This window comes from Echinops telfairi, unplaced genomic scaffold, assembly GCF_000313985.2.
Source record: "Echinops telfairi isolate 266 unplaced genomic scaffold, ASM31398v2 ScPeMD7_7458;HRSCAF=8496, whole genome shotgun sequence".
Lineage (NCBI taxonomy): Eukaryota > Metazoa > Chordata > Mammalia > Afrosoricida > Tenrecidae > Echinops > Echinops telfairi.
The window spans coordinates 4,914,969-4,932,896 of record NW_022111358.1 but is presented as its reverse complement, the minus strand read 5'-3'; the positions used below and the strand labels follow the sequence as shown (position 1 = coordinate 4,932,896).

General features: G+C 43.5%; 1 protein-coding gene and 1 pseudogene across 1 annotated transcript in view; both read right to left on the bottom strand.

The window, feature by feature from the left end:
- FAM222B (family with sequence similarity 222 member B) overlaps window positions 1–17,928 on the bottom strand; it is a 51,032-nt gene that overhangs the window by 11,509 nt on the left and 21,595 nt on the right. The window contains exon 2 of the mRNA XM_004706916.2: window positions 2,954–3,075. Coding sequence (XP_004706973.1) covers window positions 2,954–3,035 — 82 coding nt within the window. The 5' untranslated portion in view covers window positions 3,036–3,075. The remainder of the gene's footprint in view (window positions 1–2,953; window positions 3,076–17,928) is intronic.
- LOC101653988 lies at window positions 5,790–8,964 on the bottom strand (annotated as a pseudogene).

Here is a 17,928-nt window from a genome sequence, read left to right as displayed (position 1 = left end):
GGGACCTAGAGTTCCGGGGGACATGGGACAGGGGGAGGTGGGGGGAAAGGTAGTGGTGTTAACAAACCCAGGGACAAAGGAACAACAAGTGATCCAAATCGGTGGTGAAGAGGGTGTTTTGAGAATGATGAGGGCAATAAATATACAAATGTGCTTTACACAATTGATGTATGTATGGATTGTGATAAGAGTTGTATGAGCCCCTAATAAAATGGTATTTAAAATAAAATCAGCAAGAGAAGGTAATATTGTCATTTGCCCCAATCTCCAAGGCTTTGCCAAAAGGAGATCAAAGTTGTTGTCTGAGAGATGGTTCAAGGACCAAGGGCCTCTGGTCATTTCAGTCAATGTTTACTGAGCCACTACTCCATACCTGACCCTGAGCTGGGAAAAATAGGAGCAGAGGCTTGGGATTACAAACAAAACAATGTTCAAAAACATTCTCTGGGCCGCTAGGAAGGAATGGGTCAGAGGAAACACGACTGGGAAATCGCTGAGGGCTCTCCAAGCTAGAGGCATCATGGGATCAACAATCTAGAAATCTCACTCTACCAAGTGCGGACAGAGTTTCGCCCTGTAAGCAATTACACAGGGGAGATCAGAAACTCACTAGTCTACTACACATAGAAAAGGGACGACGAGCAAATGCTGCTGTCCGATCCTTCGATTTTGTACACAGAACAGCTGAAGCATGGGGAACAGGAGACTACTCAATCACTTGCAGTGCCGGGCCAAGAGCCACATGTCCCTTGTCTCCTGACCCTGGTCCATCTTGTCCACCCCAGGCCAGCTCTCTCAATGCTACTCAGAGCTGTGCCCTATCCCCTCCATGCCAGATACTAAGCTGTGTTTCCAGCAACATCTAAGATGCTCCCAAGCATGAAGGACAGAGAAAGGCTAAGTAACAGAATCATAAAATTAGTTTTACAGCCTTTACAGATGATGGGCCCAGCTTCTCAATAGCTGCCTGGCTCTTGGTACCCAAAGGAGACACTTTATGCTCCATTTCACCTTCACTGTAAATGTCTAGTGCTACCAGTCACAGGACAGAATTCTTCTTGTATTGGGGTAGTGGGGGAGGGGGAGGAGGGTTAAAAAAGAAAATGTTGGAAATGAGACAGCAGAGCGTGCCTGCTGTGACAGACAGCTGTAGATTTCAGTTTTGTCTTTCTGCAGTTCGCATCACTAGTCAAGTTCCAGAATTAGCCAGGCTCAGTGTCTCTTCCTCCCTCAAAGAGAGAAAGTCAAGAGGCACTCTCTTCTGTTTGATATATTTAAGAATTGCAACAAGGAAGATAGAGTTGCATCAAATACCTTGCCCCAAATGGACAGGTAACCTGAGAAACCAGGGGAGGATACACCAATCCTTGAAGCTACATTTGGGGACAGTGGCTAACAAATGCTATTTAGGGGCTTGCCATGCACCAACGTAAAGTTGACAATTTGTCTCATCTTCCAAATCACTCTTCCCTTGATACCCCATCTCTGGGTGAAGCTGTCAGAACCTAGCTGAAAGAACCCGAGTTTCTCTTTGTTATATTATCGTATGTCTTCAAGCACAATCTTTCTCTAGTTGTGCTTCTGAAAGGCCAGAACTGGGCACAATGCAGGCAGCATGCTGATTTGGCTGGCTGGCAAGCACAGAGAATCTCCTCACTCTGCCATCATTTATTAAGAAGAGGCTGGAGAGAAAGTTGAGACAGCAGAGCGTGCCTGCTGTGACAGGCAGCTGTAGATTTCAGTTTTGTCTTTCTGAAGAGTTAGCATCACTAGCCAAGTTCCAGAACTAGCCAGGCTCTAGGTCTCTTCCTCAAAGAAAGAAAGTCGAGAGGCTTGACCATTTTTAACTTCTGAAGATGATCTTATAAAACAGGGGTCAGCAAACTGTGGGCCATATCCAGTTGCTGTGTGTCTCTGTAAATACAATTTTATTTGTACACAGCCATGGTCAATCATTTACATTTCATCTATGGCTGCTTGCTTTCACTCCATAACAACACAATTGAATAGATGGCACAGAGACCATATGGCCTCAAAAGCCAAAGTTCGCCGACACCTATCATAAAGAATGGCAATAAAAAAATTTTAAACAAACAAAAAAAGCATTTGTTACGGTCCTGAATTACACTTTTTTTTCCCTATTAAAGAATAATCCCAGATGCTTCACTGATGTCTTCCTCTTTTTTGCTCCAAAAGGAAGCTCTTTTTCCAAATGTAAGGCTGTTTTCACACTACGCGGTAGTGAGCCAGGGATGGAATCTTTTCCCTGCACATCCATGTAGCATACGGATAAGAGCTGGGAGTCTGGGAAGATATGAAATATAAAGCCCCAATTCCACAAGTTTAAGAAAGGAATCCAACAGACAATTTTCAAAGGGTCAGTCTTGTGAGAAGTGTCAGCAGGAATACACCACGTGAGATTCTGAGAAAGCTGGTTCCCCACCCCTTACGGGGGTAAGAGCTCCTTTCTTTACTTGCTGAGCAATGAAGTCACACTGGCTCAGGAGGCAGTCAGCAAAGTCAAGGGAACTGTCTGTTTCCATGGTAGAGTGGACTCGAGTTCAAAACAACAGAGTGGTGTAAATAGCCTGTTTCAGAGAGCAAGTAACCTGGACTCTGAGTTTTGAATCCTCATGAGAGTTCAAACTCACACACTTGCTTGAAGGGTGAACTAAAGCTCCTTTTCTAGCAGTGGCTTAACAAGAAAGCTTATCAGCAAGGAAAATTAAGGTGGTAGACACACTACACTGGTGAATGATAGATAGTATTTAAGAGGATCAGATCCCTTTGTCCGGAAAAGTGTCTCACACCATAGAGTCTTTTCTGCAGTCTCTGAAGAACACCTTGAAGGCACCAAAGCTCAAAGTCAACTTTCCAGATGGACCTCTGGGACAAACGAGATTTACACACAAAATGAAGAACGTCATCCTTCCCTGGGATGACGATTACTTACATTTCTGAAGTCCAGTGTTCATCTGCGTGTGAGGAAGAAGCTGAAAGGACAGGTCACCTGGCCCTGGTAGACAGGCTAGCATGGCAGACTGGCATCAACACAACATAGGGCAGTCACTCACACTGTAATTAACAAAACAACAAAAAAAGGTCATGGAACACTGGTTACTCCCTCAAAGATAGCAGGGACATAACCACAGAAGCAGCCAAGGCCCAAGTTTAGAAAGATCAATAATGTAATTAGCAGCAAAGTATCCTAAAAGGTACACCTGTTGTTGATGTAGGTTGATTTTCAATTCATAGGGACCCTAGGTGACAAAGAAGAACTGCCTTCTATGGTTTTCTAGGCTGTAATCTTTATGGGTCCAGGCGCTCTGGTGGTATAGGTTATGCATTAGGCTACTACTAAACACAGGGCCAGCAGTTCAAAACCACAAGCTACTCTTCAGGAAAAAGATGAGGCTTTCTACTCCTATAAAGAATTAAGGCTCGGGAGGGGGAGGGGGAAAAAGGAAAATGAGCCGATTCTGGGAACCCAAGAGGAAAGCGAATTTTGGGAATGAGGGCAACAAATGTATAGGTGTGCTTTACAGAATTGATCTATGTATTGTGATGAATTGCATGAGCCCCAATAAATGGATTTGAATGAATGAATGAATGAATAAATAAATAAATAAATAAATAGAATAACGTGTTCTTGCATTGAGGGGAAAAAAAAAAGAATTAAGGCTCAAAACCCATAAAGGCAGTTCTCCCTATCCCTGTGAGTCAGTTAACTTGATGGCAGATACATAAACCTGGCCTCCAGGTTTGTTTCTCCTGCACAGATACTGAATGGGTTCAAAACTACCAATCCTTAGTTAGCAGCTGAGTTATGTGTATTTTCTGTTTAATTAATTAACTTATTTGCAGCTAAGTTCCTAACTGATACATCACCGGGATTCCTTAAAAGGCACTATGAAGCACTTTAAAAGCATATTTGATTTGTGAGAGTAGGTTCTGGGGACCCACCTTTCCTGTGGACTGTCACACAATTAGACCTCTGGGCTCAGAAAAGAAAAGGGAGGGAGGAACATATGGCTCCCAGAGTAAGAAAAGGAGGTGATAGGCAGGCACAACTCAATCTGGGGGAGTGACCCTGACATTGTGTCAAGATGTCCTGGGTTTTATCACTGCTGTCTACCACGAGACACACATAGTCCAAGTACACAGACATCAATTTGGTCTTCTGTAGGGACATATGCCCAGTCAACACTGCAAAGTCCTTGTGTACCAAGGACCAGGCTGTTCTCAAAGAAGTATAATGGAGTAAAATACATAAACTTCTTTTCCCATACTGCTAACCCCAGAAACCGGGGTAGCATTTTAGAGCTTCAGATCACAACAAAAGAGGAGTACACAAAACCTCTTTATTTCCCTTAGCAGCTCACGCTCAGGTATATGAAACTACCTAGTCATGATGAGCAGCTTGCAAGGCCAGGTAACCGAAAAGATACTTTGTAAAAGAGGCTGCTCAACTGTGTCTAAGATAGCAAGGGCAAAAAGAACTGAAGACTGAATGCCTCAATGGGAATAGTGCTGCCCACGAGTTCTGGCACAGTTCCGTCTTTTTAGGTCTCTGGTGGGTGGAAGAATAGAACGAACAGTATACCAACTGCAGTGCCTTAAATAAAAAGCCCGCTGTTGATGTCAAACAGCGCAGGGATTTCTTTTACAATCCTTTCCCTTGTGAGTGCTGATCTTGATTCAGTAACCTGTCCTCTGGGGTCCTAAGACAACTAAGGACAAACTTCAAGGAGGGGAAGGAGATTGTAAATTGTTGTTGTTAGGTGCCAGACGGTTTTGACTCCCAGCAACCCCCATGTGCAAAAGAGCAAACCCTACCCAGGCCGGGGCCAATGTTACAATCAATGCTATGCCTGAGCTCATGGCTGCAGCCACTGTCGGGGCAGCTCATTGAAGGTCTTCCTCTTTTATGCGACCTTTTCCCAAGTGCAATGTCCTTCTCCAGAGACTGGTCCCCCCATAACACATTCAAAGTATGTGAGATGAAGTCTTGCCATTCTTTCTCCTATGGAGCAGTCACGCTATCTTTCTCCCAAAGCAAATGTGCTCATTCCTCTGACAGTCCACAGTATATTTAATACCCTAATGATTCAAAGGTATTGATGCTTGCTTCGCCTTCTCCTGTGCACAGCTTTCACAGACACAAAAGCGGATGAAGATACCATGGCTTGGGTCACGTGCACCTTAGTCCTCAGCAAGACATCTATGTCCAATGCAATATACATCGCTCGACTGGATGCTGCATTTATGGGATTGTGGACCCAAGTAAAATGAAATCCTTGACAATTTCAATCCGGTCTCTATTTATCATGTTATTTTTTTAAATCACTTTATTGGGGGCTCATACAACTCTTATCACAATCCATACATACATCCATTGTGTCAAGCACATTTGTACATTTGTTGCCCTCATCATTCTCAAAACATTTGCTTTCTTCTTGAGCCCTTTTTAATCAGCTCATTTCCTCCTCCCTCCCCCACTCCCACTGCCTCTACTCATGTTATTTAATGGTCAAGTTGTGTGGGTTTTGTTGTTGTTTTGTTGTAAATGTGAAGGTGCGATCCACACCGAAGGCTATAGTCTTCAATCTTCATCAGTAAGTTCCTCAAGCCCTATTTTGTTTGTTTTTTAAAGCCCTGTTTTTAACAAGCAAAGTTGTATTTACCTGCATATTGCAAGGTTTTGTTTGTTTTCCTTCTTTAAGAGAGTTTATTAAAGTTCTTTACAGAGCAACATCCACATGCCAGATCCAGTTGCCAAGGAAATCCTATCAGGCAGTTGGGTCTGGCTGAGGCATGCTGGAGGCTCTGACTTCCCACCCTTCTGCTGCATTTCATTCTCGAGTTCCACAATGCTCACATGGTTGGGCAGTGGCTTCTTAGGGCCCTTCTTACCACTTGGGCCCCAGGGCAGCGTGATCTTCGTTTTGATGCCCAGCACACCCTGCCTGAGGAGCACTGTGGCACACAGCCATGTCCACATAGTAGTTAACAGCCTTGCTGTGGATCATCAGGCCGCCCATGATCTTCATCCAGTTAGCCCTCTGTCCTCGGAGTTTCCCAGACACCACGACCTCGCTCTCCAGGGTGAACCGCAGCGCGCCATAGCAGGCCCTCCACACAGCAAGCCCTCCGAACAGTGTGGAGCACAGAGACTCTGCTTGAGCAATTACTCATAGGCCGCTTGTGGTCATCCCCTTTTCAGCATAAAGCTCCACACTGCCCTCAGGGAAGCCAAATCTCTTCTGAAAGACAACAGCAACTCTCAATCCTCCCAGCCTTCTCAGCAAGAACATCCTGTGTCCTGGTGGCTAGGAAGACGATTTCTGTCCCCATCTCTGTAACTGGAACTTCAACTCCAGAGTTACCGTCTTCAGCTAGCTCCCCAGTGAGAGATGCATTCAGTTCACCTTTGAAGATGCCATCAGCGGCCAGCTTCCACTTCTTGAAAATTTGCCAAGTTATTAATGCATCTCCCTCCAGTCCGAATGCTGCTTTTTTCAAATAGTCCAGCTTCTTGGATTATTTGCTAGCACAAAGATTGAGTAAGTATAATGAATGGATACAACCCCGATGGGCACTTATCTTGATTTAAAACATGGAGTACGCTGTAGTTCTTCTCCTTGTCTTGTGTGAGTGACTCCTCTTAGTTAATGTTCACGTTCTGCATGAGCACAATTAAATGTTCTGGACCTCCCATTCATTGTAGGTACCCATGATTTGTTATGATCCACAGTCAAAGCCTCTGCATAGTTGGTAAAACACAAGTAAACCTTTTTCTCCCTTCATCCACGTTTCATCTGACATCACCAATGATATCCCTCACTCCACACACTCTTCTGAATCCAGCTTGAATTTTCCATAGTTCTCTGTCGATGTAATGCTGGAACCACTTCTAAAGAACCTTCAGCAAAAAAATAATAAATTACTTTCCTGTGATATTAATGATATTGTTCAATGATTTCTGTGTCACATCAGGTCACTTTCTTTGAAATGACACACTTGGAGCTCCTTCAATCAGTTTCCCTGGCCGTCAAAATTTCTTGGCATAGGCAAGTGAGTGCATGCTCCCAGCCCTGCATCCGTCCATTTGCTGAGCAGCTCAACTGGTATAATTGGTATTCCATCAATTCTTAGCCCTTGTTTTGTGCCAATGTCTTCTGTGCAGCTTGGACTTCTTTATCATCTGTTCTTGATCATTTGATGCCTCCTGCAACAGCTGCCATTGATCAATTCTTTTTGATATAGCAATTTTGGGTATTCCATCTTTTGATGCTTCCTGCATTGTTCATTATCTTGACAACAGAATCCTTCAATTTTGACAATAAAATCCTTCAATATTGCAACTCCCAGCTTGAATTTTTAGCTTGAGATACACTGAATGTGTTTTACCTCTTTGGTTTTCTTGCTCCAGGTCTTTGCACGTCACTGTAATACCCTATGCACTCGAGTATCAGCCGGGCTTATACATGAGTATATATGGTCTCTTGTTGAGCTATACTACCCTTTGACATCTTCTGTTTGGTTCTTCTATTTCATCATTTCTTCCTTTCACTTTAGCTACTCTACATTCAGGAGTAACCTTCAGTCTCTTCTGACATGCATTTTGTTTTGTTTTTCTTTTCTGTCTTTTTAATGACCTTTTTCTTCCTTCATGTATGATGTCCCAGATGTCCACAACTCAGCTGATCTTCAGTCATGTGTTCAGTGAGTCAAAGGATCCTTGAGGTCATGCTTTGGCAATGCCCCTCCACCACCCATTTGGAAAGCAGCATATACAGCACTCTGGAGGTATGGTAACAGCACAGGCCTTTTATTAAAAACAACTTCCAACCACACTCATACTTTGATTCTCATCTGCATTTTCCTTGAAAATAAATTCCAATTAAAAAAAAAGAAATTCCAATATAATTTTGCAGCTATTATCAGAAGTACAATTAGACCCTGTGTTAGTCTAGGTACTTTAGAGAAACAAATCCACAGAAACTCATGTATAAGAGAGAGTTGTATATGAAGGGTAAGTGCACATCAAGAAAACATCCCAACCCAGTGCTGCCCAAGCCCACAAGTCCAACATTAGCCCATATGTCCAACACCAATCCACAAAGTCCTTCTCCATCTCACAAAACACACACTACGGTGCCGACTGCGGGAGGAAAGCCAAGTCAGTGAATGTGTAATCATCTCAGCACTGGCAGGGGATCTCCACACGGCTGCTCCAGCACCCAGGGCTGCATCGGGGTAGGTCCATGTGGCTTCTCCTCAGGGATGTCTCGCTGGAAATGAACCTTGCCAGCTGAAGCAGGTAACTGGCTAAGGCAGCTGCACCCTGGTCCAACCATCACAAAGCAAGAGACCAAAGAACTAGAAAGGCGAGGCTCACTGAGCCATTTAGATCTCTGCCCTTCAATTAACCCCACATGTGTTTATCGGCCAGGTTAGCACAATAAACTTTAACTCAGACCCCAAAATCAACACAAACACTCCCTCTGAAAGGGACTCAAAATTCAAGTTCTGAATGAACATCAAGTGAGCTGCAGACGTCAGCATTAGAAAGACACAAAGATCCCCTTGGCAGAGCCTGGAAGGGAGCTCTCAGCCAGCTTTCCTACCACCTGCTGCTACTAAGAAGCAGGGCTGTGGGTACAGAACTACTGGGTTCAAATTCTCCTGGGTGTTCAAACTCTCCTGGGGCAACAGCACAAGTGCCAACATCTCCCAGACTACTTCTAATTACGGAACAAACCCTTGACCCACTGGGCAAGTACACAAGTACTTTCATCTCTCCATGCCCCGCCCCCACCCCTGCAGCTCACCTCTGTCAGAGGCTACCAGAGGTTTGTTTTATGAGAGAGCTGTGGCATCATATTCTCTGCTCTCCTGGGTAGCATCTGATAAAGGACCATCTCTGCCTCGGGGTAAGACTATGCCAGAACACACCGACATGTTTGTACTGCTGTGCTTAAGACCACTGTAGGGTAGGGAAAAGTGGCAGACAAAGAGTCCTCTCCATGTGCATCTTTTTTTGGTAGGGAAAAGGCAGAGGAGAGAAGGCGCCAGCAAAGTAATCTTAATCTGTGGCACACACAAAAGAAGAACATCAACTCAGCAATCCAGAGCGCTCGTTTCCCAGCAGACCCCTCACCAGCAACTAGTACCTTGAAATGGCTTTGCTACTTCTTTCTCCCACTTGGCTTTCCCTGCACCAACCCACACTTCAAAAGGAAAACCCACCCACCCAAACCCAGGTTGACTAGTCCAGTTTGTGAGCCCGATGTAGTTCAAACATTTTAAATTGGAAGCAGTGACATCTCCAAGGCACCAGGTAAGGAAATGAAATGTTATGAACTGCTATTGGACTCTAATTTACAAAATGCATCCATAGCACAAATTCTGAATACACATATCTGAAAAGAATGATTACTACTGAGAAACTGCAGTAATTAAAAGTTGTTACCACTAACCCTAATTAAGTTTTTTCATTCATGAGCCATTAGACAAAAAAACAAACAAACAGTGCCATCAAATGGATGCTGCCTCACAGCGACCCTATCTATTGGGCAGGGCAGAACTGCGTCCTATGGGTTTGTAAGATTAACTTTTTAAGGGAGTAGAAAGTGCTGTTTTTGTTCCAAGAAGCAGTTGGTGGTTTCAAACTACTGGCCTTGTAGTCGGCAGCCAAATGCTTAACCACCATGCCACCAGGGATCTTTCATAAGCCACGAGCTTACCTAAAAAGATTTTAAAAAATAAAGTTGTAGGGGGTGGGGAGATAGAGAGTTTTGTCCTCCTCCATTCCTTTACTCCGTGGGAACCTAAAAGGAGGCACCAAAATACTGCTCTGGGAGAAATAAAACAGGATGAAAGATGGCAAAATTGCCGATCTATCCAATCAGACCAAAACCAGCTCTCTTGTAGGTTATGATAAAACAATCTATTTAGCAGGTAATCTTGTCAGCTGGGTAACGAATTCCCAACTACTTCATACTCTTAGAATTTGCACAATCTGACTAACTTTCAACCATTGCTTGAAGGCCTCTTTGGGGACCCAGATGTCATTAGCCAGTTGTGACCTCACAGCTCTAGGTGGTGGAAGAGTCAGGAAGAGAGATGGCAGTCTTAGCTTCCTTTGCATGTGGTGTGTGTGTGTGTGTGTGTGTGTGTGTGTGTGTGTGTGTGTGTGTAACTTCCTCAGAACCCCCACCACAGGTCCTCTTCCTGACTGTTTCCCACCCCTCTCCAGGTCCTTCTAAGGCAGGAAGCAGTCCCCCGTCCTTTTCTCCAGCTCTCCTCTGGCCCGGTGTGCAAAACACACACACACACACACACACACCTCTCCCCTCTCTCTCTCTCTCTCTCTTAGGACTCATGGTACTCAAAGTACCAGGAAGGTATTTGCCGCCCTGGATATCCTAACTTTTCAACTTGAATCTGAGTTTTCTAAAATCAGAATCTGTCTTTACTTACCCTCCCATCAAGTCACAGGGCCAGGGCCAAGGTTAGTCACAAAAAGATGTTAACTATTACTGCTTGGCATCTCTCATTTTTACCTATTTTCTCATCCCTGAAAGTAATGCATATTACATAATCACAGGTTCTGGAACTGATTGAAGCATCTATGTCCTTGAGGCACATGGACACAAAGCGCTAACAAGTGCATGCATGAGTGCCTATGTGGGTATACCTTCACTCCAAAGTTAGAGGACAGTGAGGTTGAGAAAGGCCTGGTACAATGTTAGTACTTTAACCTCCATTAAACAGAACTCCGTGTGTCTAAATGTGAGAAAATACAGACTTTGTTCGTTGCAGGCAGCTAAATTAGAACTGGCCATTTTTCACTAAGGTATGCAATAGACTTGAGTCCGCAAAGTCCTATTGAGGAAGCAAGAATTGGGCCTGGGTCACTAAAACTTGAGAGGCACTACATAAATGGGCTTGCCACTGCAAATCACCATGCTATACCTTTAGAACGACCCGCAGAGCTGGCAGACGGTAGAACTTTGCTCATCAGTACCTGGAACTGTACCTAGCAAGCCAAGGTCAGAAGGAACCTACTTTTAGAAATGTGTGCTGATTCAGAAAGTTTCAAATTATTATCTGAAACATGTCATTAAATACGCTACAACTATGTGGTAAGTTTTCATCTGTAGCGCTTCAGATTCCAGATGAGTGAATCCCTGAAAAGCTACTAGGTGACAGAGAAACACAGATCTTACACGTAGATGGAGAAACTAAAAGTCTAGAACTTAGGAGCTAAAAAAGTAGGACACAATTTTAAATGTTGAGTATTTCAAAAGTCCTTTACTAGAATTAGACTAAACCCCAGGCCAAGTCAGTTCATGGGCAGAGATTCATTTTAATCAAAAGGGAAAAGATAGTGTCAGAGTGTGGCTTCTATAGTGCAAAAGATCATGGCCACAACATGGAACAGGATTTAAGAGGCTCTTAAAAAATAGTTGCTCCACATTGGGCTGTTAAACACACTGTGAAGAGTGTGAAACCACCAGCCGGTGTCCTGGAGAAAGGATGCGCTCTACTCCCGTAAAATGTTAGTCTCTGAAACTCACTGGGGCAGTTCTAACCTGCCCTATAAACTGCAAAGAGTCAGAGTTAACCCCATAGCATTAAGTTTGAGGGTCTGCTGTTGTTTTCAAATTGGGGGCTTGTGTTTGGGGGAAAAGCTAAACAAGGTGTTCATTCATTTCTTTTCTCCCTCCTTCTACTTCAGCCATTAAACAGGCCAAACAGGCCATATTTCTCTAGTGACTTCCTTGTCTGAGATAGTTAAGGTTTATTGTGTCAACTGGGCCGATAAACACATGTGGGATTCACTGAAGGGCAAAGAGATAAATGGCTTTGGTGAGCCTTGCCTTTCTAGTTCTCGGATCTCTTGCTTTCTGATGGTCGGACCAGGGTGCAGCTGCCCTAGCCAGTTCCCTGCGTCAGCTGGCAAGGCTCACTTCCTACAGGACATCCCTGAGAAGCCATATGGACCTATCCCGATGCAGCCCTGGGTGCTGGAGCACCCGTGTGGAGACCCCTGCCAGCGCTGAGATGCTTACACATTCACTGACTCGGTTTTCCTCCTGCAGTTGGCATCATAGTATGTGTTTTGTGAGATGGAGAAGGACTTTGTGGATTGGTGTTGGACATATGGGTTAATGTTGGACTTGTGGGCTTGGGCAGCACTGGGTTGGGATGTTTTCTTGATGTGCACTTACCCTTTATATAAAACTCTCTCTCTTGTACATATGAGTTTCTGTGGATATGTTTCTCTAGTCTACCCAGACTAACACTGCATAAGCGTCATCTCGCGAGAAAGCAGGTGTTTGAAAAGTGACCCTCAAGTTTGCAGGATGACGGAGATTGAAGATAGAGGCTGCTGTTAGGTGCCATGGAGTCGACACTGGAGCATCAAGTTGGCCCCACAGTGTTTCCCAAACTATCATCTTGAAGGGAGCAGATCACCCAGTCTGTTCTCCCATGGAGCTGTTGGTGGGTTCTCATTGTCAACCTGTTGGTTACTGGCTGGGTGCTTAACCACTATGCCACAGGACTTACTTTAGAGACCTAAAGTCACTTAGAAAGCTTGCTCTAACCGATAAAACATACAACTTCCCTCCAGTTCTTTAATGCTCCCTCCCACCCCCCACTATCATAATCCTAACTCTACCTTACAAATCTGGTTAGAACAGAGCATGTACACTGACTGGTACAGATAAGAGCTGGAAACACAGGGAATCCAGGGCAGATGAACCCCTCAGGACCAATAATGAGAGAAGCAGTATCAGAAAGGGAAAGGTGGGGGGAGAATGGAGGAACCAATCACAACGATCTACATATAATCCCCTCCCTAGGGGACGGACAACAGAAACGTGGGTAAAGATAGACATCGGTCAGTGTAAGACATGGAAAAAAAAAATCTATAAATTATCAAGGGTTCGGGAGGGACGGAGGGGAAAAAACGAGGAGCTGATACCAAGGGCTCAAGTAGAAAGAAAATGTTTTGAAAATGATGTCAACAAATGCACAAACATGCTTGACACAATGGATAGATGTATGGATTGTGATGAGTTGTACGAGCCCCCAAAATGATGTTTTTTAAAAAGAAAGCTTGCTCTAGTCTAGGTTCACAGTTCACAAGTGTTACTATGAGGCACACTCCTAAGAAGGCTTTTAGTCTGTGTATACCTGCTTCCCCTGACTCTGATACGTCTCACATAGCTAGCCCATGTATTGATACACAGACATCTTCCGCTTCTGGGTCTAAGAGAGTGCACTACTGGATTTAGAAACTTCAAGGGGCATTTACAAATCTGTATGCTAGGTATTGAGTAACAATGACATACAATGCAGAAGAAAAATGTCAGAGAATGGCGTAATGAAATTTTCAACCGTGCCAAAGAGTTATGACTGGGAGCAGGGAAACTGTTAGATCTGCAGCACTCCCACTAACGCCCTCTGTGGAGCAAGACACTGGGTATGTAAAGAGATGGTGCCACTGAAACCAAGAACGCGAATTAAACACAAGAAATAACCACATTTGTGTGGGTTTCACAGGACAGCATTGCTGATTTGATGAGGTAGGCTGTGCAACTGCACAGGACATTTTTATTTAAAGACCAAAACAAATAAGGTTAACTTTTTTAAGAGGGGGGGGAACAAGAATGAAGAGTCACAGAAACAACACTTCATATCCCTTCCTCTTCAGACCTAAACTTTGGTCTTAGCGGCTATTAAGAGGAGGAAAAGCAAAAATGAAGTGGACTTGGATTCTTCAGTGACATACAAGTTTGTTTCAAACAAGTAAAAAAATAAATGCAAATTATATGGGACAAGAATTTTCTCCTTTGCTGAAAAAAATGACAATTTGGGGAAGTCATATTGAGAGTCAAATATATAGTGAAGGGTCATTGGATTAAGATGCTAAATTCATACTTTCTAAAAAATAATCTGGAAAAGATTATTAGCAGTTTTTTTAAATGATGTAGCGACTTTACTTTTAGAAATCTAATCAAATAATCAGAGGCATGAACAAAGATTTACACACAACTCTCTTCACTGCAGTGTAAAATAAAAGTATAAAAATCAGAAACAATTTATATATTCAAAACCAGGATATTACATTATGAATTATTCAAGTATTGAAGTTAGCATAAGCCCCACCCCACTCTGGAGCCACCCTTGAAAATGGGCCAGGGTTTCTTTTTTTTTTCAATTGAAGGTTTTTGTAGGATCTATATCCTTCATATACTAATGGAAATATAGGTGTCATTTTATTTTTAATATTTTCTAAATATTAAACTCATAATTAAAAAAAATAACTTTATTGGGAGCTCTTACTCTTTTGACAATCCATACAGCCATAGTGTCGAGCACATTTGTACATTTGTTACCATCATCATTTTCAAACATTTTCTTTCTACTTGAGCCCTTGCTATTAGCTCCTCTTACCCCCCCCCCACGACCCCTTGATAAATTAGAAATTATTACTATTTTCATATCTTACACTGTGCTCTCTCTCTTCACCTATGTTTGTTTCTGTTGTCAGTCAGGGGTGGGGGTGGGGCAGTTATACAGCAATCATTGCCATTGCTTTCCCCCCACCCCCTTCTCCCTCCCACCTTCCCCCTACCCTCATGGTATTATTATTCCCATTACTATTCTTTTTTTTTTTATATCTTTTTATTAGGGGCTAGTACAACTCTTATCACAATCCATACATACATCAATTGTGTAAAGCACATTTGTACATTCATTGCCCTCATCATTCTCATAACATTTGCGCTCCACCTTAAGCCCCTGGCATCAGGTTCTTTTTTCCCCTCCCTCCCCGCTCCCCATCCCTCATTAACCTTTGATAATTTATAAATTATTTTGTCATATCTTGCCCTCTCCGACGTCTCCCTTCACCCACTTTTCTGTTGTCCGTCCCCCCAGGGAAGAGGTCACATGTAGATTCTTGTAATCGGTTCCCCCTTTCTAATCCACCCTCCCAGTATCGCCACTCACACCACTGGTCCTGAAGGGATCATCCGCCCTGGATTCCCTGTGTTTCCAGTTCCTATCTCTACCAGTGTACATCCTCTTGTCTAGCCAGATTTGTAAGGTAGAATTGGGATCATGATAGTGGGGGAAGAGGAAGCATTTAGGAACTAGAGGAAAGTTGTATGTATCATCGTTGCGACATCGCACCCTGACTGGCTCGTCTCCTCCCCAAGACCCTTCTGTAAGGGGATGTCCAGTGGCCTACAAATGGGCTTTGGGTCTCCACACCGCACTTCCCCCCTCATTCACTATGATAGGATTTTTTGTTCTGATGATGCCTGATAGTTGATCCCTTCGACATCTCGTGATCGCACAGGCTGGTGTGCTTCTTCCATGTGGGCTGTGTTGCTTCCCCATTTACTATTCTTGAAGGATTTACCTGTCCTGGATTCCATGTGTTCAGAGCTCTTATCTGTACCAGTGTACATACTCTGGTCTAGCAGGATTTGTATAGCAGAACTGGGGTCATGATAGTGGGGGTAGGGGGAGCATTAAAGAACTAGAGGAATGTTGTGTGGTTCGTAGGTGCTACACTGCACCCTGGCTGACTTGTCCCTTCCTTGTGACCATTCTGTGAGGGGATATCAAACAGTCTACATATGGGCTTTAGGTCTCCACTCGGACCCCCCTCGTTCACACCAACATGATTGACTGTTTTGGGTCTTCTGATGCCTGAATATCCGATCCCACTGATACCTCATGATCACACAGGCTGGGTGCTTCTTCCATGTGGGCTTTACTGCTTCCTGCTAGATGGCCACTTGTTTAACTTCAAGCCTTTAAGATCCCAGGCTCTATCTTGTAATATCTGGACACCATCAGCTTTCTTTACATTTGCTTAAGCATCCATTTTGTCTTCGGTGATCATGTTGGGAAGGTGAGCAACACAGAATGCCAGGTTATTAGAACAAAGTGTTCTTGCCTCGAGGGAGGACTTGAGTAGAGGCCCAATAGCCATCTGCTACTAATACTTAACCTATAAGTGTATGTGCATAGATCTATATCCCTATCATTATACATTAATATATTTACATATATACATGCCTATATTTATACCTGTATTAATGTCTTTTGCCTCCTAGTTTTTTCCTCTATTTCCTTTTACTTTCCTCCTGTCCCTCTATCATGTTCAACCTTCATTTGGCTCTCAATAATTCTCAGTAATTCCTTTCGGCTACATTGTGCTTAAACAAACCCCACCTATGTTGATTTGAGATCTTTTTGTTCCCTTGTCCCTAGGTTTGTTGGCTCTTCCCCCTCCCCTTCCCCCACCTCCTCCTCTCTCATGTCTCCCCAGAACTGTCGGTCTCATTGTTTTCTCCATAGGATTGTTCACAATCCTGCCTATTTTATATAGACAGACATGGGGCAAGGGGGGGAGTCTATAAATAGTTCCAAGTTTGTCTGCTGACCCTTATGAATGTTTTCGGGATTCCTTGGGGACTGTGTTGCCCTGCTTCCCTTGCTGCTCTGCTGCGTTCCTTTCATGTTTCACCCTGGTTGGGGGCTGGGCAGGTGGGTAAACTTGTATTTTTAATATTTACCTTTTAAGACTTTTATTGTGAATTGGGAGGTGTACAGAGCAAATCAGTTTTGCATTCAACAAATCATACACATTTTGTTTCATGTCATTAATTGCAATCCCCATAATATAATATCGCTTATCCCATTTCTTCCCTGTTTTCCATTTCCATTTTTCCACCTTTCCTGTCCTGAACTTTTTTGGGGGGCAAATACAGCCCTTTTGATCTCAAATGGTTGACCATTTTAAGGTGTGCATACCTCTCTAATGTTATTCCCAATAGACCTACTGTTTGGCTAAAAATTGAGCCAGGAGAACAAGTTCTGTTCAGAACTAAAGGGCGACTACAAGCCACAGCCTCTGGAGTTCCACCAGGCTCTATCTGACCAACACAAACCCTGGTTTAAAGACTCTGAGTTTTGTTTGCTGGTACGCACTGAGGTCCTATCTCCAGATCAGACTGTGCCAGTTTGAGCAATGTGGCGAGAGCCAGAAACCCCGGCCCAATTTTCACATGTGACTCCAATAGAAATGCTGGTGACCCATCTTGCTTTGAGGGGGCCCAATTTTCACATGTGACTCCAATAGAAATGCTGGTGACCCATCTTGCTTTGAGGGGTATGCCAAAGCAAAAGGAGAGGGTCACCTCTCAATATATTTTTTTTAATTATTAAAATGTAAGACTTCTGAAGCAAACCAGGGTTAAAGTCCAGCTGACACTTATTAGCTATGTAACCGTGGGAAAGTAACACAATCTCATTTGTAAAATGGGATGGTAACTGTACCAAAGCCATGAAATTATTATGAGGATTAAATGACTTTGCTATTAGGTGCTGTTAAGTTGCTGGTTCCGATCTCTCGTGATCCAGTGCGCAACAGAACAAAACTCTGCCTGGCCCTGCACCATCCTCACAATTGTTGTTCCATCTGAGCCCATTGTTGCAGCCACTGTGTCAATCCATTATGCCTCAGGTCTTCCTTTGGTCAGTACCCAACAAACAATAAATAGGCTATTAAATGTTGGCGATCCTATTTTTCTAATCTACAAAATCCAAGTCACTTTTTATCTTGCCAACAGAATTAAACCGCCATCTAGCATTCTATAGTTCTTTAGCTTGAAACCTGTTGACGTATGAAATGATCTTTCAGTCTAGATGGAACAGTATCTTCCTTTTCTACAGATGACAGACATCTTGCTCAGACTGTGGGTATCTTCACTTCTAGACTCGGGGCACATGCCATTAGACAATCTGCAGGCTGTAACTAGCCTTTTAAAAGACACTGAACAAAAAATATCACATTAAGAGTAAGAATGCCGAGGAGATGAGCCAGTCAGGGTG